Source organism: Idiotropiscis lumnitzeri, chromosome 1 (genome assembly GCF_059441095.1).
Source record: "Idiotropiscis lumnitzeri isolate Australia: NSW breed Sydney's pygmy pipehorse chromosome 1, RoL_Ilum_1.0, whole genome shotgun sequence".
In the NCBI taxonomy this organism is placed as follows: Eukaryota; Metazoa; Chordata; class Actinopteri; order Syngnathiformes; family Syngnathidae; genus Idiotropiscis; species Idiotropiscis lumnitzeri.
Genome location: NC_142391.1, coordinates 42941464 through 42965739, shown reverse-complemented (window position 1 = coordinate 42965739; position 24276 = coordinate 42941464). Strand labels below are relative to the sequence as shown.

Below are 24276 nucleotides of genomic sequence, written 5' to 3'. Positions count from 1 at the left end.
TCAAAAAGTATTTGCAAGCAGCATATTCCACTAAATAATACATGTAATTATCATGCATGCTATTTGATTGAAGTACTACAAATGTAAAAGCATGGTGCAAAGTACAGTAGCCAAGGTAATAATCTCATCTGGATCCGAACACCGCTAAGTAACAGTCACATGATCACATCCCATTTTGTTCTGGACTAATGTAAGGCCTGGAGGCCTCATACTCCATTATCAAAAGTCTTAAATTTTGTAACGTGTTTATTCATGTATTTGCATAATTTTTTTAAAATCATCAATTAATGTATTTATTGTCGTAATAAAATGTGTTTAAATCATTTGTACATACATTTCCCTTATTTTTGTTTGATCACATTCTTCAGTTCACAAAGAAAATCACATAATTAAAAAATAAATAGATTTTCCTACGTTGATTTATTTTTGCAACAATATACTTTACACTCACACGCACAGATTTTAACCTAAAAATTCATTGTAGCCTTTCAGCATTTCAGTGTTCACCACTGCTGACTCCAAAAGAATGTAGTATTCATATGGGGCAACTTGTGATGAAAAAATGAAACTACTTCATGAACCAGTTGTTGTGTTTATTGAGCGCTCTAGATGGCACTCTGTGTTCAACATAAGGCTGAAAGCACTTTGCCTTGACATTTCTTAAACTAACAGTGCCATCTAGAGGAGGAGTCAACCACATACAACATCTGGTTCATGAAGTTTCATTTTCCCATCACAAGTAGCAAAAGGGGGTCAGTCGTGCATCATTTGATTCTTTGCAGCACTTCTGTGTCATGTTTAAAACTGATGCACTCTTGTGGCAGTTTTGAAGAATACAGTGGCTGTTGACTAATTGAAAGAGAACTTGGTAAATTCACTCAGCGATCATTATTGTCATTGAAACGTCAACAAAAAAATATATCCTGCGGTAGAGAAAATATCAATGAAAGCCAGAGAGAACAACGCATTCTTTGTTTGCTCCGTATCTTTATTAGATTTTTAACAAATAATGCAAATTTCTTATGCTTAGTTCAAGTATACTGTTAGTATACATAATGTAGCTTGTAAAACACATCCTGTACCCTCAGAAAACAGAGGGCCAGTTTGATAGCACCATCATATCAAAAAGTACAATAACATGGAATTCACACACACTATTGTACAAACCAAAACAAGCAATAAAGCAAAACCTGATTAAACAGACAGCGAGTTACTAAAGAAGAAACCACACCCATCCACAGTTCTGAGTCTTTAAATAGGGAGAGATTTGTGTCATGGTATCATTCGCCACATTTAGGAGTCCACACTGATGTTTTACTCCAGCTCTGTAACATCTTCACACTGTCAAGCATGGTTTTAATACAAAATAAAATTCAATAAAACAACCACACACGCTTCGAGTTGCTTTCGGCAACATGCAGTAATCATCTATTGTGGTTGGAGGTCTTTTTGTATGTGAAATTGTTCTCTACTGTGTCAATTTAGTCTGTAGTCCAACAATAAGCGCAAGAGTAAGCTCCACGCACAAAGAAAACACACACCTTTTCTCTCTCTCTCTCTCTCAAGTTGACAAATGTCTTGGGACACACCTCTTTGATCAATCGACGGTTGGGACACCTTTTTTCAGGGGTCCTCAATCCTGTTCCTCGAGGGCCGCAGTCCTGCCTGTTTTCCATCTCACCCTGTTGATCCTGATCATTTGAATCAGATGTGTTGCAGCACGGAGAAATGGGAAATACACAAGACACCGGTAGTGATAGGTAAATCAAGCTTCCTATCTGCTTCAAGATAAAGATAAAGATGGCCTTTATTAGTCCCACAATGGGGACCATTTATGAACCTGTTGTAGTATTTTGGGACTCCTGTAGATGGCACTCTCTGTTCAACATTGGGCTGAAAGCACACTGACTGGCCATTTTTTTGAAACCTTTTATTTAAACCAACTGTGCCATCTAGAGGTCACAAAAATACAACAACTGGTTCATGAAGCAAATCAGTTGAATGAAATAAAATGAAATGAAGCTTAATTTTCCCATCACTAGACACCTGTCCTCAAGGAAAAGGATTGAGGACCCCTGCTTTAATTTGGATTGATTCTAATTCATAGCCAGAGAAAATGGATAATTCTTTGATTCCAAAGTGGGCAGTGTTTGAAAAGGCTCTTTTTGTTGCAAGCATGCAAGTGCACAAAGCAAGGCCCATAAGGGTGCTGGATATGATTGGAGAGGTGCGGAGGAACTTCAAAGCCCTGCAGTCGACGACATCAAGCACCTTTGGGATGAGCTAGAAGCAATAATTTGAGCCACGCCTTCTTATCCAACATGACCTCTGAAATTGTCTTCTGGGTAAATGGATGAACATTTCCATCGACACAACGCCGAAGAAGGAACCCAGCTATCTTGCAAAGGTATTTTTGTGTTATTGTTTTGGTTTGAAATAGCTCCCATAAGTGTAAAGGCCTTTAGTCCCAATACATTTGTCTTTATCGTGTGTGTTGGTGAACCACCCACAGAGGATTGGATGATTGAAGCAAGATTATACAAAGAAACAAAGACTGAGGAGGAATTGATTTGCTTTGATCATTAAATGCACTGTTCATTTTTGCAGTCGCTTCAGTGTATGGAAAATGTAAATTTTGAAAACATGTGGAAGGAAGCACAGCAGGCCTGAAAGCCCAAATCCCTTGCAGTCACTGAGCCCACGACATTAAATAACACAGGAACGCTTTAAAACGAGAAGCCTGCAGGAGGTTGTTTTTCTCCAGTGCTGCACACTCTTGATGAGCTTCCCATGACACACATTCCATCAGCAGCTCTTGAGCAGGTAGGATGGTCACAATGGAGCTGGAGCTGTTCTTCTCTCTCTTTTTTTCTGTGGCGATAACATGAAGTCCGAGGCTGGTAGGAGGTATGCACCCCCAGGTGGAGACGGGTAGTGGCTTCAGAGGGTCTCCCTGATGGAGGGTGAATGGCTGGTGTGTGTGTGTGTGTGTGTTTTTTTTTTGTTTTGTTTTGTTTTTTTTTACCTGTGGGTGATCTGATTGTTGAGGAGGCCCGGGAATGTCTGCTCTGTTTCAGTGCTTAACGAGCCACCTTGCAAAGAAGTACAGGCACTTTTAACATCAACTCTTTTTCGTTACGTAACATCTATTGCCAATATTGTAGCTCATCCTTAAAGGAATTTCAAATAAATGATGTGCAGAATTTTTGTTAGTGAGCACTCATTGGAATATTTCATTGGTTCATCTTAAGAGAAGAATCAATATACTAAATATTACCACTGAGGTCATTTTTGTTAAAAATGGCAAAAAGTACCATAGCAATTTCCATAGAGGTCATCATTTTTGGTGCAAATATGGATAAAAACACAAATTCAAAATGTAGGGTCCTTTTCATTTTCATTATCACAGAGAGCCAAATTCAATTATTTAATATTAGGGAAGTGAATCAAATTTATTGACAAAATGTACACACATTATGTTGAGTTGAGAATTAGTTTTTTCTTGTACAATTTAATGCCGCTCCAAAGTGCGATTGCTCGGCCTTGGTGGAAGTCGGCTTTGCACTGAAGGTCTTCTATATAAGCGCAATACAAGTTTGCCAATTTTAAATCTATGAGTTCAAACTGAATTAAAATCCATCCTTTTTCTATACTGCTTATCCTGCTCAGGGTTGTGGCGAGCTGGACCCAATCGCATTTGACAAAGGGCAGACTGCACCCAGGACATTTTCAATGACAGGGCACCTCGCCAGACAAACAACTATTCAAACTCACTGAGTAGGAACTGAACCAAGGTCTCTGTCAGCCCTCAATGGAAATTCTATTTCGACTCAACTGAATCTTTTTGTTCAACACGCACACACAAAGACAGGAAGTCAGGATGATGGGCCGCACAAATAGTGGCTACCAGCCGATTTTGGGCGGGTTCGGTGTTCAGCCTTGAACCGTGACCCCCCATTTACACGGCCCAATTCTTTAGGGATGACATTGCTCCCCCTCTTCTTTTCATTGCTATAATTGTGTTACTTGAATGATTGTTTTTTTTTTTTGTAATGCTTGTTTACCTCCATACTGCTTCAAGGCTTAGCGGGATAATTTGAAATGATTTTGCAGAGAAGTAAGGACCTTTCTCTTCCACAGATAGTCGGTTTATTATACACTGAAACTTTCAGTGAAGGTCGCTGCGCGTGTGCGAGGTTCGTGAGAAGAGATTATAGTAGTAATTCTGTGTTCATCATGTACCCTTATAGTACAGTAGTAAATGGTTTCCATTTATTTTTGCGAATTTCCCCTCATTTTGTACAATGTCATACTACACACTACATGTATGTTTTAATATACTTACCATTGTGACAGCTGTACATCCACACGCGATGACCATCATATCGACATCTACATTTCATGATGTTATTGGTGTAATCAGACTCTGGTACTTCATAGTTTGGATTGATTATTATCTGTATAAAGGAGATGTTAACGATTTTTATAATACAATAATTTAAAAAGAGACAAATGTGGACAGTAAACTTACTTGGAAAATGTAATCTCCAGGTTTTATGTCCGTGATGTCAATCCATTGGCAATCAATGTCATGCCTGTATGTGTCCCAGCAGCCCACAGTGATGCCCTGCTCTCCAAAATTCTCACATTCATATTTCTTTTCGATGCCTGCAAGAAGATAAGAAAAACATATGCCACCAAAGTCACACAAAACTTCAGCACTTGACACACAAGACAAAAAAAAAATGATCTGAAGTATCTGTAATACGTCGTAAGCAGTCTCACATTCTTAATATGTGTATTGTTTAATTTACTTGAAATTTTTAAATAGCATTTTAAAAAATTTTCACCGTCGTCCAAGAGTAAAATCAAATGTGTTCTGCAAATGATATTGCAGAGATATAGTGTAGTCTTTTAGGTCACTTGGAGGCAGCATATTTCATTCAACCAGCATAGCACAAGGACCACCAAAAAAAAAAAAAAACAGCAAATCCATCCATTATCTGTACAGCTTCTCCACACTATGTTAAAGTCTGTGTGAAAGCAGCTGACCTGAAATAGAATCCCGCATCACATTTTTATCTTGTTGATGTGATTGTGCAAAGTGAATGTTAGCCGATGATTACCTCAGTTAAACAGTGTTTTTCTTGAAAAGAAGAGCAAAGCGAGAAGACAACAAAGAAGAAACAGCAAAAGCAGCAAGAGGAGAAGTAATGACAGTAACCTTTGCTTTGCACAACAACATCAACAACAAGGATTTAAACATCCATTAATCTCCTAGGATTGTATCTTTGGCAAAAGTGCACAGCGGGATTCTAGTTAAACTAAGCCAAATTTAGGATGAAAATGAAATTTCAACATAGTTATTCGTCAATGTTCCGCCGAGATTATAGTTCACGCTCCATTCGCAGTCTGCAGCTTCGTATTCATTCTTCATTTTGCAGTTTCAAAGTTACATTTCTTGCGTAACATGTATTTAGAAGTTTCGGGATCATGTCGGGGTGTTTCACTGCCTTATAAAGGAGTAACTCACCCAAATAAAAAAAAATCTATTTCGCGATTTTTCACTTTTCGCAGGGGTTCCGGTCCCTGTTAACCGTGAAAAACGATTACTGTGACTGTATAGAGTTCATTTATTTCTCTTATTTTTAATTCAACTCATTTTTTTTTAGACAAGGAGGTTTTAGGTTGTTTTCAGAGTGTCACTCTGAAGAAGGCAAAAGACTGCCGCCAAAACATGTCAGGTAAATAACCTAAAACTAAAACGAGATTATTGAGAGAATATTTAATACAGGTATCGTGAAAATCTGAAGTAAAAAACCTATTGAGAAGAAATTCCTACCTTCATCACACTCTGAGTCTTCCAGACAAAAACTGGCTTTATGTCCTTCTGCAACTTTGGTTCCATTCAGACTGAACAGGTCATAGATCGTAAACACTTCCATGCTGTGATAATGCCTATCGACACACACATACACACGCACACAGTTTTTACAACAAAGTTCCGACGCAGTACTGTGAATGCAAAAATATCCTGCATCAAAGCAAAAGATGTCAACAAAAGTCGTGAACCCTGGAGTGGAGCTGTCAAGAAAAAAAAAAAATTGCTTTTGCTTTTTTAAGAAGCTCCTGCTTCCAATTTAAGGTCAATTTAGGGGCACGAGAATGTGTGCTTCTTGTTGCCTGACAGCACAAATCAAGAGAGGATGTCAGAATGAAGCCGAATGCGTTTTTCTAGCGATCAGGAAAAAGATCAAAATAATATGTATACAGCGGAGGTTTACGTGGCATAGACAATTAAAATGGTACATGCTTCATGGAGCAAACGGAAACATCTGGAATCAGCAACTGACCTATGACAGTCATGCCACACCCAAGACTGTCGGTCAGCTTTAGGCCGGAAGTCGGACTGGCCGTTGTTGTGGATCTGAGAGGAGAAGCGCAGCAGCCGGCGGTAGGAGTTGGCAGGCATCTCTTTGGAGGAGGAGGACAGGCACTCCTCCTCAAACGCACACTGCAGCATGAACATGGGCCTGTCCTCCATGTAGGTGGTCTGCTCCACTGCTTGAGGGTTCAGCACCAGGTCAGGGGCCGCTGGTGGGACAACAATGAAGGATGAAGCAAAGGCAGGGTTGAACAGGTGAATGTGATGTGATACACGTGCGCTAGCAAGCACCAGACCGTCTCAGTGGATTGCCTCATAGCAAGAAAGTCTCATGCTGAGCCAAATGGCGGGCTAGTTCACCAGCAAGATTGATGTCATGATCTGTTTCGGTTGCTTTTGGTTTAGTATTTAGTTTCAGGTTTTCCTCGTGTTTCTTCGTGTGTCTCGTTAGTGTGTGTACACCTGTGCTTGTCATCCGGGTCCCTTGTGTAAGCTAATCAGCTCCCTCCAACCCTCTGTGTCTTGCCCAGGTGTTCCTCGTTGTCTCATTAATTTGTTTGTATTTAGTTCCCGGTTCCTATGGGTTCATTGTCTATGTCAGTTGTCCTTTGTCCGTGTTATGTCTTGTTGCTTTTGGGTTTCTTCAAGTCATGTTTTCCAAGTGTTTGTTTTGTTTCTTGTTTAGTACATTTTGTATCATTTTTGTATATCCCAGTTCCTTGATTGCCATATTGTTTTTGTCAAATTAAATCAAGTCCTTTCTTCTTTCCTGCACTTGATTCCTCCCCCAAGTTGAAACCTGACAATGACAACCTGTAGTATGAATGCGCATCCCTCGTTATTTGCAGGGGACAGTGTCCCAGCCATGAGTATTTGACGAATTCCACCTCCAGATCGTCAACAATTAGTGTCCTCAGAATCACGAATGGTTAATTAGTGTTATCAGTCCTGAAACGTAACTGAAACTGTGAATAGGTGAGTCTTTCAGCAAATAACGGAGGATAGGTTAAAAAAAGAATGGGAATAGGTGAATTGTGAATAGCAAATCACAAACAAAACATAAATAAATAAAAATCTCGGGCATCTTACTCTCCGAGCAGGAGACTCCAGCGGCATTGCGGCCACCACCTTTGGAGCAGGTGAGGTGGTCTCCATGGTGCAGACAGTGGGATAGAGACATCTCAGTACCAGAGCAGCGAACTCCACTCATCACCACACTGTCTGCACTCACCTCGCCTTGCCAGTGCCATGTCTCCTGTTGGGAAAAGAGACACACGGGTTAATCCATCCATCCATTTTCAATACCGCTGCTCCTCACTAGGGTCTGTAGGCGGGGGACACCCTGAACTGGTTGCCAGCCAATCGCAGGGCACACAGAGACGAACAACCATCCGCACTCACACTCACACTCATACCTAGGGGCAATTTAGAGTGTTCAATCAGCCTGCCATGCATGTTTTTGGAATGTGGGAGGAAACCCACGCAGACACGGGGAGAACATGCAAACTCCACACAGGATGGCCGGAGCCGGGATTGAACCCACGACCAATGCTGTCTCTCACTGTGAGACCATCATGCTAACCAGTCGGCCTCCGTGCCGCCCACACCACGGTTTACAAATAACAAAATAATTTTTTCAAACAGAACTGACATTTGAACAAATAAAACAAATTCAACAAAATCATTTTTTCCAAACAGAACTGACATTTGAACTAAATTGAGCAGTTTCTCAATTGAATGCAAAGTGCTTGAAATGGTTTTCATGATTATTCACTGGCATGAATTACTGTTTTTTCATCTCCATTTCATTCTGGATGGAAAAACATTTGCCCTCATATTTTTGTTTCTTATTTTATAAATGAAAGAGCAAAATGAAAGAATAAAATAATATATTCAATTGTGTGTGCTTGTAGCTTTCTGTATTCTGTTTGCATTGACGCCCGCCCCACCCCAACATAATCAGAATGCCTAAATGTTACTGTAAACGGCTGTTGGTCTATTTTATGTGCCCTGTGATTCTTCACAGCAACCAATCTTGGGTGTACACTGCCTCCCTTGCTCAGCAAGTAACAATCAGTAGAAAAACGATCGAAAGTGGGCAACCAATGTAACGAGCTGCTATCATTGTTTTGCCATTGCAGTGCAATGACCAATTCTGACCACCGGAGGGCACTGTGGTATTTCTTCAGATTTACTAGAAGCCAGATGAGTGAAATCACTACATTATACTGCAGTTAATCACCGGCCGACAGATTTTAATCTTGAATGAAATGTGATACTAGAATAGTTAACTAGTAAACCAAAAACATGTTCCTCTTTATCTCATTCTTTTTTTATTTGTTTATCATGGACTGAATGATTCGAAGGACTCAACACTGCCAGAGGCCCTACTTAAAAAAACGGTACAAGCCCCTGACTTCATTGCATAACTTACAACTATGTCAAATGCAAAGACAGTCATTCTCATACCTGCCTTCAGCTTGGCGCCCTTGAATTCCCCCAAAGAAATAAAAATCACAATGCAGGTTCCCCTTGCATAACGCTGTTCTGTCCAACTCATTGCAAACATAAAATGGAGCTTCCTCAAGTATTTCCTCTCATTAAAGGAGAAAGATGCGTTATCTGATCATCCTCTTGGTTTAAGCAAGTGAATAGTTTTGGAAACTCCCAACTAAACCAAAAAGAGAAATGAGTAACATTTGTTTTACTTACAATACAACTTGAGATCAACTTGGCTTCACACAAATCAGTACTTGACTAAATATTAGAATTTAAAACAAGCAAACATTTTTGTCTTGGGGTGACTGGGGTTAACTGTTAGACGATTTATTTTTTCAGTGTTCATTCAAAGTTGCAAACTTGTCTACTGTTATTTCTAACTGACTCTTGATGATGATGATTGACATTTTGCAGTGGTGATTGAATCATGCCATAATTGCATTAGAAGAAAACCTGTATTTTGGGGATTCCTTGAAAAACATGATATGAAAGTGGCAAAGGGTGAACAATCCAGTTTATGGCACAATGCCATATAAATGCTATGTTTGGAGAAAATTCAGCAAAACATTTGAAAAATTGAAATGTGAAACTCATTTTCAGTGAGGGGCATATCAGCATAATGCTTGCCTTCAAACGACAAGATGCAACTCAACAGTATAAATGTAACAAAATTTGACCAAATGTAAGATGAAATAAATGTAACTTACTCGTCAATGTTATGCATTTATGAAAAAAAATCATTGCTTGTTGCCAGTTATTATGACACAATTTCTGAAACATAAATCCAAACCTGATAAGCTTTGCTTTGGCGAACAATAATTACTTTCTTTTTTTCAGGTCACCGGTGGAGTCCTTTTTGTGTCTTGTGAATCACAGTTACAAGCTATGATACTATTGATACTGTAAAAAAAAAATAAAAATAAGCTCAGGTTTTTCAAATGATTTCAGGTTTAAAATTGAGACACACATATCTACATAGGTCCCTGCCAGCAAACTGAATTGGAATTAAATGCTTGTTTTGTTATGCCTAATGCAAAAGAAACATTTAGTTTAAGACAATTGAGCCATTCTCAGCTTTCATGGGCCTCATAAAATGGCCCGCGGGCCTTGAGTTTGACACATGTGCCTTAAAAGGGCCCTGATATTCTACTACTGTACTACTAATACTGCTGCTGGAATATAAGATTGAAAGTAAAATTTGAAACTTTTTGACAAATATGCATTTAAAAATCAGTAAATGAATTCCTACTATTCTTTTTTCTATGACAGATTGACACACTGGTACACTTTGGTTGACAGTGTGGGATTTGCACTAAATTAGTAAACAGTGGTCCATATTCTAAATATGTAGCTAGAACTGTTGCTTTGTTTGGGGTACTCATATTTATACTCAGTTGAAAGATTGACATTTTGTCCAGAATCCAAATGTTTTTTTTCCGCCCGCTTTGTTTATTTACTAGAAGTCATTTTGCATCGCTTGCTGTGCATAACAACTTCCTCCATCTGGTTTCTTTGCTCATACCTGGAAAAAATTGCTGGCAAAGCCCAAGCCCAGCTGTCTGCAGACCACCATGGCCTCCATGGTCCCCCAGCCCTCACTGCACACGGTCCCCCACACCAGAGAGCCGTTCTTCTCCACCAGGACTTCCACACGACCTTCGAAGGGGTTTCGACCTCCACTCAAACGCAACTACAGGAGAGGCACATTGTATTAGGCTCATATTCATAACAAACAATCAGTCGCACAGAAGTGGATTTTGAAGGAATACGGTTTAGGGCTTTAAATTATATTATTATCTACAGTATAAAGGAGGAAGTCAGACTTAACTGTGCTTAATTTGAAGGGCTACCACTTTTGTCATAACAAATTTGCTCAAACTACTTTTTAGCTGTGGTCTTAATTGTGGTAATATCTAAATACTGATTCTGTTCATCACTTTTCCTTCTAATTTTTAAAAATAATAAATACCAAAATTTCACACTTAATTTGAAGTGTTTACATTTTCATATGATCACATTCCTTAGAAAACATCACAAGTGAGCTAGTTTTAGATCACAAGTGAGCTAGTTTTAGAAAAGGCTAATGATGCACCTTGTTGGTTACAAGATACGTTTCAACATTTCCATGATAAGCAGGTAGATTGCAAGTTGCACTTTGACAATGTGCACCAATTTATACTTTTATATCTTAAAGTGTTGGCCAATTAAAAATAAATCCTATAGTTCCATGCCAGTGACCTAGTAAATGTCAGATGTAGTGATGGGAAAATGAAGCTTCAAATTTGCTTCATGAACCAGTTGTTGTATTTTTGAGTCGTCTAGATGGCACTGTTGGTTTAAATAAATGGTTTAAAAAATGGAAAGTCAGTTTGCTTTCAGCCCAATGTCGAACAGAGAGTGCCATCTACAGCAGTCCAAAAATACTACAACTGGTTCATGAAGCAGATTTGAAGCTTCATTTACCGATCACTAGTCAGATGATTAACCTGCATGTATACAAAGACATCTTGCAGTTGTTGGATCGTTGTATCCAATTTATTCTTGAGGGCTCAGATGGAGGAACAATTATGGGTGCAACTTCCAGGAAGACACCATAAGTCGTCATTTGTTAATGACTTGTTTGACTGGAGCGGTTTATTTGAAATTTTTTTTGTTTCCTTTTCTAAACCATCATATGCCCCCAAAGCACTGAAAAACATCTGGCCCAGCTTGCGAACGTGTTGGCTGTTGTACAAACAGCCAGAAAAAAATTCAGTCAATGGCTATAAAAGCAATTTTGTGAACATTCCCACCGGATGATGAGAGAATGTTGCTGTGCTAATCGCTGCAGTTTCAAGCCCCTACCCTGGGATGAGGAACACAGAAGGCTTAGTCTGAAAATCTTCATTTGAAAAGACCATCTAAACGTTGTGCATATGCACCTCTGATTTTGTGGACCAAAAGATCCCATAGCAACACACGCCTCAAACAGTGTGCTTGTGTTACCAACTACAGAGATTGAGAGCAGTGTCATAGGAACAGATTGATTTTTACATGTACACTTTAGTCTTAGTCCGCCAAACACAGTTTTTTTCCCGGAATAGTTCATGTATGACGTGCGTTTGGAGTGTTTCTAGTCAGTAATAACTTGGGCGACGACATAATAAATTGTTAAAAAATTCAATAATTTTTGTTTAATAATAATCAGCATTAACATTGTTGCGGTTATTATATATCAAGTTTTCCTTTGTTCTTAAGAGCACATACTTTAACAAAACATGATCAACTTTATTACTCTGTAAGTACTAATATGCAGACATTTTGTCCCGGGCGGATGTGCATTTTTGGGATGGGGGACAGAGGACATGAAGAATTTTGAAAAGGACGGACTAAGCTAGGCCAGAAGTGGGTTTTTGTCCATCTGTTTAATCGTCTTGAACCGCGTGCAAAGAATTAAAATATTTCCACTTTGAGCAGAATGAAATCTTGTAATGCTGCCTGAGAGTTCAACAGAGAGTCCCAGTTCGAGAGAGTTATGGAGTCAAGAGAGAGCTCTAAGCTTTGAGTATGAGAGAACGTTAGCGAGAGAGAGAGAGAGAACGAGAGAACGAGAGAGAGAGAATGAGAGAGAGAGTGAAAAAGAGATTCGAAGTGGGCAAAAACACAGAAGCAATCCCTGCAATTACGAGCCAAAATAAGCATCTTAAATTGCGTTTAATTTGAGCAAGGGATGAGGTGCAATAAATACAGCTATCTTTGCAGGGCAACCTCTCAGATCATCTGTGATTTTGGTTCATTTGACAACAAGAGTCTGAGAAAGGTTCCGGTATGCTCTGTAACTATATCTGTGCTTGGCATTGTTTGGAGTGGTAAAAAGTGTCTCCTGGTGTTAAGAATATAGATAATCCTCCATTTATGAACATGAAGACCCGTGGCTATTCGTCCGAAGCTGCAAAAGTATGTACAAATCCGTTTTTATGGCTAAATTTTGCTATCGGGGCTTTGAATCAGGTGTGTTTTGTAGTCCATTGACTACAGTTAATGGATGTGAATTGGACATTAGCCAGCTAATGAGCTTTAAATAATGTTCACAAATTATGAAACCTCGCCTGTTAGCCTCCCGTCATGCACGGACAATTTATATCTTTATTTGTTTGGGCAGGGGGGCAGACTGGTGAAATGCAAGGGCGGAAAGGCTTTAAAAGGACGCAGGAGGGATGGGAATCAGGACAATTATCTTATGAATAAAGATGGAGGGACATTGACGGAAGGGTGCCCAGGTCGCGGACAGAGGGTGGACCGGAAAAAGTCACACTCATAATTCATGGGATCTGAGAATAACAAGTAGAAAATCAGGAATTATTTCACTCCTATTGTGTATTATGTTCTTTCAAATTGCTGTGAGAAACAAGGCAGTGGAGACATTGTTTATAAAATAAAATAAATAAATAAAAACAACGAAAATAAATCTGAAGCTCACCCTCTCCTGGAAGCCCATAGCAGGGACATTACATCTGACAGCAGCATCCTCCTCATGGCTGCAGCCCAGAGACTCCTTGTTGAAGGAACACTCAGTGATGGACTTCTCAAATCCAGAACACTGCACTTCATTCATATGGACGGGGCCCATGCCTTGCAAAAAAAATAAATGCTTGAAAATGACACTTTCTCTGCATTTCCTAAAAAACACTGTGTAGCCACCAGCTTTTACAAAAGGAAACTCAGTCAAAAATTTAAACCAGAAATGTCGTGGAAAAATATTTGACCATTCTTGTTGCATTTTGATGTATTTTCCGTCACTGTAGCCTCACTGCAACATTATTAAGATAGATAGATAGATAGATAGATAGATAGATAGATAGATAGATAGATAGATGTATATTTGCCTTTAAGGTTGATTCAGTCATTTCCGAGGCTCGGAACTCAAAGCATTCATATCTCAAATCATGTTTCCCCATTGAAATGAATGGAAAAAAAGTTTGTAATGTTTATTAGTAAAGAAATAGCGCTCTATAATATTCTACTTTATAAAATATAGACTACAGTAATGTAATGACAGTAAAGAATGAAACTGTTTTTTTCCATGTGTTTTGCTTCAATTCAAAGGACATTATGCTGCTCCTTTGGATGTGTGTAGTATTGGGTAAATGAAGCTTCAAATCTGCTTCATGAACCAGGACTCCTGTTGATGGCACTCTCTGTTCAACATTGGGCTGAAAGTACACTGACTTGCCATTTTTTAAACCCTTTATTTAAACCAATAGTGCCATCTACAGGAGTCCAAAAATACTACAACTGGCTCATGAAGCAGATTAGAAACTCCATTTTCCCATCACTAAGTGTGTGTACTTTGGCCACCAGGAGGCAGTATAATACAGACGCATGCGAACAAATTGACTGAGTAAGCTGCAGTAATGTTGCTCATTTCTTTTCCCACAAAGAACATAGACCTGTAAGCATTGTGATGTTGTCTGTCTATAAATGTTGCTATACCATTTGTGCTTTAATATTTGTTGCTTGAAAGGTTATAAACAAATCCGAACTACTCATTAGCCTGTCTCTCACATTTTGCATTGCTTGTTAGCATTAAGCTAAATGGACAAGTTTCATGCAAAGCTATGAGGTTGTTTTAAATACACAACATGCAATTATCTTTTTTTTTTTTTTTTGCTTCATATTTAGTTTGACAGTAAACTTTGACTGGCAGTGGCAATAAACAGACTCAAGCCTCTTTTTTGAACAGTTGTTCCATATCTGCCAACCTGCTGATTGTTGTGAAGGGAGTTGAGTTTTACTGCTGCCATCCAACTCTCTTATGTCAGACATTTGCTTGCAAGTCTGAGGAAAGACGTTGGTCGAACGACGGATCCTACCTTGACAAACTCTTAAGTTGGGGCACTAGTATCACAAACATCACTGTATTTGCTTCACACAAACAAACTTTCCACCTACAACAATCTAACGTTTTTTGGTATACAACATGCGTTAGAAGGGCAATTTAATACATTTGCTCTGTTTTTTCTTTTCAATGAATCTCGATTTTCATGGCATGATGACAGATAAACTGAGTCTATAAAACATCTGTTGAGTATGTGATTTTCAATGGGTCAGCAGCATCGTTTAGTTTTTCCACAGGGCAAGCCACTTTAGTTGTAAAACGTGCTGAGAAGACGCTGTAAAACACTTCATGCGACCCCGTGTTATAAACATTATGTACTGTCTGGAGTCTGGAAAGCAAGTCGTGGAGGCCATCATTGGAGGCCATCATTACCGAAGTGGTTACTTAGATAACGGGATATGACTTTTCCGTGTATGTTATTTTTTCCACCGGCTGGTTTGTGTGGCTAACTCATACAATATGCTCCAACATCCTGTAAAAAAGAGAAAAAAAAATCCCCATGACACATTACAATTTACATCAAATAAAAATGTCCCATCTTGTTTGAGTTTTTTGGCCTTGTAAATATACACTAAGTAGATTTGATCAGTACGCTTGCACAATTGCACACATATTGCTATGTTCTACATTGTGCATGTATATTTTGTGAAAAAAAATAGTGACTCCAACAAAATCCTTGTGAGCGAGACAATTAGCATCTTGACATGCATAAAGAGTCGATCATAGATGGATGCAAAGGAGAGAATCCGGTCGCTTTTCAAAATAAAATATTTTTCACACGCGAATAATAAATAAATCGGAAGCACCGCAAGTTCTTTTATTTGTACAGTCTGCCACGGCACCATGGTTGAGGACCAATGATTTACACTGCCGCTCGTTTTTAAAAAAATTCCATGAATATTCTGTAAAAGCATCATAATGTTGGAAAGAGGGATGTCCGGATCACATTTTTATGCCTCCAAGTCTGAGTGCAAGGTCATTTTGAGTATTTGCTGGTACAGAGTCCTGATCCAATACCTCGGAAGAAGAAAAAAGGATATCAAAATTGTTTCTATTGTTTTAATTACCCTGCTCCCCAAAAAACGTGTCCCAGCATGAACTATATTATATGACTGCTAACAATGGTTCACAACCCTAACAAATAAAATCTTTTTTATAGTCTATCAGTGGTTTTGCACAAATGATCATGCAAAATAATTACATTTAAATACCTTGTTCTACATAAATGAATATATGTATATATATATATATATATATATATATATATATATATATATATATATATATATATATATATATATAATAATAATAATATTCCCTTTATTAGTCCCACAATGGGGAAATTCGAGATTCGAACCCAGGCCTCCTGGGGAGACTGGGTCCTGAACGTGGCGCCTCAGACCACTCGGCCATCCTATATATATATATATTAATTTTATTTTTTTAAGCACTTGGGGTGCATTCAATCACATGCAAAATTAGGGTGTTGCTGCAACAAAGTTTGCAGATACTTGTTCTCAAGAGAAAAGTGAGCCCCCTCATAAAGACAAAGAAAAAGCATGATGAGTAAAGCTGATTGTAATTGTCAATTCGTCTTCAGATGTGTACCTGTAGACCACGCAAGAACTTTACACTAATGCAATGTCACATTCGGAAGAGCTCACATATAGCCACATTTTCAGAACAAAGCGGCTAACAGACGATTTACTTGAATTGAAAGTGTACCCTTCAGATATGTAGGGCCAATAAAAAAATCATCAAGCCTACTCCCTTTTCAACCTAAAACAAGCTTGCACTGAACATCTCCTGACTCCTGGAAGTTTTACCCCTTTGTATGCATTTACAAGTCACCCACCTTGTCCAAGGCGACCACCGGACAGGGCCTCCTTGGCTGTCCCGAAGCCCAGCTCTCGGCACACCACTGTGGCAGAAAGCAGGTTCCACTTGTCATCGCATATGGTGCCCCACTCTCCATTTTTCAGCACTTCAACACGGCCCTCGCCAACTATGGCCCCACCACGCACACGAACCAGTGGTTGCTGAAGAAAGAGAAAATCAACCAGAGTGTTTGGAGACGAAAGCAGGCAATGTGATACAGATCTCCCAGCAACTGTTTAGAAAAACGCCAAGTGTTTAATTGTACACATAAACACACGTGCAGCTGAGTTTATACAGTTTATACTTCTGTTGTACATCATACGTTGCATTCAGAGACGTTGGCGCATGCTTTAATACCCGAAATAATTCAACTTGACAAAATGGATACGACAACTTGTTGAAATGACTCATTATGCAGGAATATTTTTGCAAAATAAGATAGTATGAAAATGTAAAACACCATCAACTAATGAAAAATACACAGAAAATCCGCTACTACACGCCAGCTATGTGGCAGATGGTCTTTTATGGATTTTTGCATTGCACAGGGACGTCTGAATTTCGACTTGGACACCTTCCATGTTGTGCCACAACATGCAGGAACTGAAGTTGGATGGAAGAGATACGAAGTATTAAGAAGACGTCCCGAACTATTACAGTTATAGACGTTATTACCCCCGACCGAGAGAACGTCATACCATCCTGACTACAAGCAGCTACTTTTTCCCCACTCTTTGAACCCTGCGTCTTTTAACGTGACATGGTGTATTTATTAATTTTTACTGATGAGCTTCAAGCCACCACTAGATTTTCCCATAGCGACATACTCTGCGTCTCTCGAACACATACTAAACGGGTTGCACTGCTGCATGCTGCGAATTCGCTTCCTGTGACAAGAGAGACCGAGAAAAGTTCTGGGACGCTAATGTGTAACTAGCTGCATTCAGAATTGTTTGTTTTGCAAAAATTGTGAAAATGTTATTCACTATAAAAACGGAAGTTAATTGTTTCCAAGGTTTTGTTTTACCGACCCCCTGAGATAGTCTTGAAGCAAGCATGCTTTTACTCGTATTTGGAAAATGTTGCTATCCAACAGTCTCTATTTTGACAGGAAAAGAGGGCAGAAACACAGAAGCGATACACGGAGCTGTGTGAAGAAGAAATTGAGAGCCAAAATAAGAATTTTAAATTGCGTTTAATTTGAGCAAGGGATTAAGGGCAATAAACTCAGCTATCTCTGCAGGGCGACCTCTAAATTCATCTTTGAATTTGAGAAATTCTATGGAATGGTACCTTAAGTGAGGGTTTGAATAAGTTTAATTGAATCTTTTATTTGTTTATTTGGAGTGTTTTGTAATAAGTTTAAATATGTTTGGGAGGTTTAAACCTATTTTTAAAGTGTTTTTAGAAGCTCTCTCCATATCATGGGTGGGTCTTGTGAGCATGTCCCGCTGGTTCACAAGCCAAAAGTCACTTAATCTGTACATCTCAAACCATTTTTCATGTATCAAAGTTTACCATAACCGTTGTTGTGGGCGGGCCCATATGAGGCTGTGCCCACCCATGACAATGCTTGTGATTTGTATTTAATCATAGAAACTACTTTTGTGTTAAGTTCGGAGCTCCGAAGGTGTCACAGAAGTTTAAAAAAATAAATAAATAAAATAACAACTTTGCTTTCCCTTGCAAAGACTGCGAGAACACCATTTTTTTGTTTGTTTTTTGTAAGGGAACGCTTTTTTAAAAAATTTTTAACGCATATGTAGGTACTTCCAGGTCATCTTCTGGGTAAACGAAGGCAACAAAGATGGATCTTTTTCACTTGTGTGGGTTTTACTTTGAAATTGGCTTGAAATATAAAGACATAAAATCAGTTCTTGATATTAAGCAGTTTCCAAATAAGCGAAAGAGATCTGAAGCGAGCGCTAAACAAAAGAGGACATTTCTTGTCCACAAGAAGTCCACGTCCTTGATTCTTGCCATCTACGACGTACTGTATATATTAAGACTGTCGTCTCTCAAACAGGGTTGTGAAACTAACCGGAAAGTACATAAAGGCACATTAAAAAAAAATGCATTACCTCACCCAAAAAAAATAAAAAATAAATAAATACTTTGTATTATCTCGCAATCATTGTGAGGGATTGCAAAGTTTTTGTCGAGGAAACACTTTTTAACTTCTATGTCACCTTAAGGGGTTCCGTAGTTAAGAGACACCTTCAATAAATTAAAAAATAAATAAATAAATTCAATTTCAGAGATCCGTACCACAAGTGAGTGGCACAAGCCTGTTGTTGGTCGGGCACGGCCCCCTGTGGTCTGCCCGTAGTAACGGTTGCTTTCATCTACGATTCAATTGACACCAAGCAAAGTACTTTTCAAGCGTAAGCAGCGGTTAAGTGCGGCTGTACCTCTTGTCTGAAGGCCTTCTTAAATCCAGTCGCAGATGAAGGAGCAAAGGCTCTGCCAGGGACACAGCTCACCACCACAGGCAACCCATCAGCACAGGTTCCGTTCGTCTCCAAGGATTTATCCCTTCCCAGTTTACAGCTGGACAAATGGGCCTCGTTGCCGGTGCAGTTGACGGCAAACTCCCAGTATGTGGGCTTCCTCCTGCGAGCAAACATCCTGCACAGAACAAGGAGGAAACATCAATTATAATACTAAACTGCTTAGACACATTTATGTATGCAAATATATCTACATAATGTACATCGGGGAATAAAAGGGCAGAGACTGGGAAGCCTATTAAGACTTTGGCATTAAATATTGTTTTTCAATTCTGATCACTGCTCCCATTTACGTTGTCATTTTGCCACTGAGTGTTAGCTTGCCTTTGGTTTATTTTCATTGGAGATGACAAGACTAAAATTTGCAATGTGAAAAGAAAATTTTCATTGCGCATGAAAAGGTTACCATTTATTAAGATTTCATTATAATTTTAATCCGTCGGGGCGAAATGTAAATTACGCTCTGTTCTATGTTTTTGTTAAGATGACAAATGGTAATTAGGTTATTTATACTTAATAAACATGGCAAAACCTGTTATGCTAACAACTAGGGGGCTTGCTGGGGTGCTAATCTGTCGTTTTAAGGAATCCCAATTTATTAAATTATTTATTACGCTCATTAAGTACAACAGAACATCCCAAACTGCTGTCCTAGGTCGAAGATAAATGTGAAAAAAAAACAGATGGTGAATGCAACATTTGTTTTGCATTTGGGAAAGGATGAGATTCACTATTAATTTTGTTCGCCACAGCCGTGCAATTAGAGGCCAGCTGTAATGCATATTAGCACGGTTTGATAGAACAATAATGGAAGGAAACTTCTGATAACTTCTTATTTTGCTCTTATGAACTGAAGATATTGATCTGGGTTGGAAGTTACCCTCCGCTAATGATTCAGAGTGTTATTTTTTTTTCCCCCACAATTGTAAACTGTACCCAGGTGTCTTCAAGGGACGCCCCATTGACATTAACATTGGCATTTATATAACAGGTTTGCATGGAAAAATGACATACATACTTTTATTTGTGATTAGATTTACAACAAATCAGTCAGTCCTGTTGTCTAAAACGGCGACCAATCGCCACCAAAATGCAAATGTACATTACACTTCATCCTGCAAAAGTAGAAAATCGTTCTGCACAATAGTTTGGGCATTTTAGGACTGATGTCATTTTTACATGCAAACCTATTATATAGGTGGCAATGTTAACGTCAATGAAGCGAGACCCTTTTAGCTGTGGCCCATTGCTGAGTATGACTTTTGTTACAACAATTAAAGATGGCGAAGGTGGTGGCAATAAAGTGGTTCGATAGTCGAGAAAAAAATAATGGGCGTGCACCTTGGGTGCACTTTGTCAGAAAACAATAATTTGGACGTTTTTACATTGACAAAGATTTGATCTCAGTACTGATTTTCATCTAAAAATGCTGATCTACATAGTTTATGACCAAATTGAATGTGTCAGTGTATTAGTAATAATATAATGAATACACCTCCATAACTGCACTTCCCATGTATGTTTGTACTATGAGCTATAGCAGTACCTAATAAAACCATGGCTTAATAGCTTTTCTCTCATAAGCTTTCATATTGCATCCTTTAATACAGTTTTTTTCCAGGTCTCCATCTGATTGAACAATTAAACCCCTTTTTTAAAATGTATTTATTTTGATGTCATTGAAACATAAAGGCACTTTTGATAAAACCATATTAGAGGCTGCGTAGATCACATGTCAGATTATTAGAGAGTAGTCACATCTGTCCCTTTCATGGCAGCCTTAAAGAACACACCACACACTTCAGGAGGAGTCATAGCGGGAGCAGAATGACACGTAGATGGAAAGTTGAGGAGTCACCATGCTCTGCTGCAGCAAAGGAAAATTCCAGCCTCCGCACTAACTAAATTTAGTGTTAAATGCAATAGCACTATTATATGGTCAACTATAATTAACTTGTAGCTGTTTGGCTCATGTAAACAACACCTTGAACACCAGAAAGCAGTTATTGATTACAGTAAGTTGGTGTATATGAAAGGATGCTTTGGTTGCTTTGTAATTTTGCTTGCAGGCAAACAAAATAAAAACCAGCTGACCCAAGTAGAACTTAAGAGGTGATGGTGCCCCATCAAGTCGAGCTCCAGGGTCCAGGCCCGACTTCACAAAGCTATGAAACTCAGTTCATATTCAAGCATTGAAATGAATTACAGAAAAGCTATTTAATGAGGCTATGTTTTGAATTAAAAGGTTCAGAAGTTGTCTTGTATTGTATTGTACTGTAATTGTATTTACTAAGGCTGCACAATAAAACGAAAAAAATATTGATATTGCAATAATGGCATATGTGATACGCATATCAAAAAGATATGCAATAATTTTCTTTTCGAATTGTATGCTTTCGTCTGAATTTGAAGTCAGATGCTGACTTAAATACACATCGCCACCCAATAGTTGAACATTATCTATGATAATTAATTAGCTAAGAACACATTGAGATTGGTTATTTTGCGGCATGAAAAAATGTATTTCTTTCATTCATTTCTTTAGGCGGCACAATGGCCTACAGGTTAGCATGTTTGTGTTTTCTCCAAAACCATTCGATAAAACTGAAAATACAAGCTAATTTTGTTTCCTAAAAAAAGGATACATAAATTGATCTTGTTATTGCATAATGGACCATCCTGACTGGATGATCCTTTTAAAGGGGCTGCAGAAATTTCTGTCAAGTACTGACTGATTAAAAATTTGTATTGTCTGATGAAACCAAGGTTGAACTTCCATCCATACATTCGCTGTACGTTTCTCCTCACAGGGCTGACGGGTTTGCTTGAGCCTATGCCAGCTGTCTTCTGCCAGTAGGCGGGTACACCCTGAACTGGTTGCCACCCATTCACAGGTCACACAAAGACGAACAACCCCCCGCGCTCACAATCACACCTAGGGACAATTTAGACGAATCAACCTACCACGCTTGTCTTTGGAATGTGGAAGGAAACCAGAGTCCCTGGAGGAAAAACCCACGCAGGCATGGGGAGAACATGGAAACTCCACACAGGAAGGTCGCACCAAGGCTGAACATAATATGCCATAACTCCAAAAGGTATGTTTGGTGCAAACATAATTTTGCGCGTCACCAGAAGAACAAAATACCTATGGCGGCGGCTTTGGAGCTGATTTTCGTCAGCTGGAACAAGGGACTGATTTAAGATTCAAAGAATTGGGAAACGTTCAGAAACGCCTACTAGTACACCTGAACATTATTTGGGTTAATTCTAGCCACTTAAGGTAGGTGGTAGTTGTGTTCTTTCACCTCCATTAGACATAATTCAACCATAACCCAAGACATAAATACTCACTTGTAGACTCTAGCATTGTATTTCCTTTCCGCAGGGAAGCCAAACATCCCACAGATGACTCTGCTGTTAAAGTGGCTCCACTCCGTGTTACAGATCTGCTTCCATTTGCCGCCATCTTTTACCTCCACGTAGCCCTCTGTCACAGGGATCCGCTTGCGTAATGAAGACAAAATGGCTCGAATGCGCACATCCTCAACTTGAATATCAAGGTTCTGCAAGGAATACGAAAGAAGAAACATTAACAAATTAAAATGTGCTTTATTTCCACATTACACCTGGAGAGCATGGACTGGAATGAAATGGAATGTTTGTTATAAAATCTGCCATGCTGTTCTGACGATATAGTTTTGAATTTCAACTCCAACCCCCCTGTGTGGTTACATGTTCATAGAGAGTCAGGGGGAGTCACTCAAAGTCAACCGAGCTTGGCTCTAACCCCACCGCGATCCGAATGGATGAATGGATCTAACCTTGACTTCTGTATTACATAATAAACAATAAAACACCCCATTTCCTAGCCACCCAAGACCTACTAGCTCGGTGTGATCAAACCTACTTTCAAATAAAACACATTTTAACTGTGGCACTATTACTGGATGCCCTGCAACTATACTTGCCTTTAAAAGCTCATAAAGTTAAGATTCTCCATGGTGGCCGGAATTCAGATGAATCAAACCACCTGTGTCATTAGTTGTAATTAAAATGCCAAAGTTCCTTTCCAAACGATTGAAAAAGGACATGCTCTGTTTTTAATTAAAGATGTGACTAAAACTGAGTTTGAGTGCCTGTCAACTCATTCAAATCCAGAACAGTGATGGACTTGACCAGCAGAAAACGGTGTCACTTAGTTAGGAGAGGGACACACGTTTGAATACAATTAACACAAATGTAGTGTTAAATGCAGTAGCACTATTTTATGGACAACTTTGATTAACCTAGATGTTTGGCTCATGTATGGACAGTGGGCCACATTTTTCACAGTCCGTTTTGCCGTTAATCTTTCATCATTCGTCACAATAGCACATGCTTTGAAGCTAAACACAACAAACTACAATAGACTGCACCCTGCACTGGTCGTCAGTCAATCACAGGATAGACAGAATACCATCCCCCATTGCAGGTTTTCAGAATCACCGAGTGGCACCTTGAACTATTGATGGGTATATGAAGCTTCAAACCTGCTTCATGAACCAGATTCCCGAAGAAGGCAATCTCTGTTCAACATTGGGCTGAAAGCACACCCTTTATTTAAACCAACAGTGCCATGTAGAGGACTCAAATATTCAACAACTGGTTAATGAAGCAAATTTGAAGCTTCATTTCCCCATCATTACCTTGAACCCACCCTGCCTACAAGCAAGTCAGACATCATTACACCAACTTGTCGCTCATCGACATTTTGTCCCTCAATCCTAAAAGTCTAAACCAAATAATCATACTCGAGAAAGTTGAAGAACACCTCTCTAAGAGCAAAAATATTTGATAGCGATGCAAATTACAACGGACTTCGCAAATAATAATAAATGGACACACCATACTCCCCTACTCTATCCTTCTGGGGGGATTTATTATTTTGCTATCTCCTATATACATCTAAGACTTCTTCTTGCGCTGTTATAAAGTAGGGGTGTGCAAAAAAATAGACACTCAACTATTGGAATTTTATATGCTAAGTTTCAATTAATCAATGTCAAAGTTCAGAATCAGTTTTCATAATTTTTCAACAAGCTAATTTCATTTTCCTCCAGCAGATGGCAGCACGGAGCCAATTT

At 39.0% G+C, this 24276-nt stretch overlaps 1 protein-coding gene across 4 annotated transcripts in view; it reads right to left on the bottom strand.

Moving 5' to 3' along the window:
- Window positions 1-1869: 1869 nt before the first annotated feature.
- loxl2b (lysyl oxidase-like 2b) overlaps window positions 1870-24276 on the bottom strand; it is a 43285-nt gene continuing 20878 nt past the window's right edge. Inside the window, exons 4-15 of one of the 4 annotated variants that reach the window (XM_088301620.1) lie at window positions 22505-22716; window positions 19052-19268; window positions 16618-16801; window positions 13344-13495; window positions 10407-10574; window positions 7475-7640; window positions 6354-6594; window positions 5843-5958; window positions 4532-4668; window positions 4346-4457; window positions 3026-3092; window positions 1870-2871 (exon numbers count right to left, since the gene is read on the bottom strand). In XM_088301620.1, the coding sequence (XP_088157746.1) occupies window positions 2727-2871; window positions 3026-3092; window positions 4346-4457; window positions 4532-4668; window positions 5843-5958; window positions 6354-6594; window positions 7475-7640; window positions 10407-10574; window positions 13344-13495; window positions 16618-16801; window positions 19052-19268; window positions 22505-22716 (1917 nt within the window). In that variant the 3' untranslated portion in view covers window positions 1870-2726. Of the gene's footprint in view, window positions 3093-3425; window positions 3576-4345; window positions 4458-4531; window positions 4669-5842; window positions 5959-6353; window positions 6595-7474; window positions 7641-10406; window positions 10575-13343; window positions 13496-16617; window positions 16802-19051; window positions 19269-22504; window positions 22717-24276 lie in introns of those variants that run through there. The other 3 variants (XM_088301622.1, XM_088301629.1, XM_088301621.1) reach the window with 3 other exon arrangements.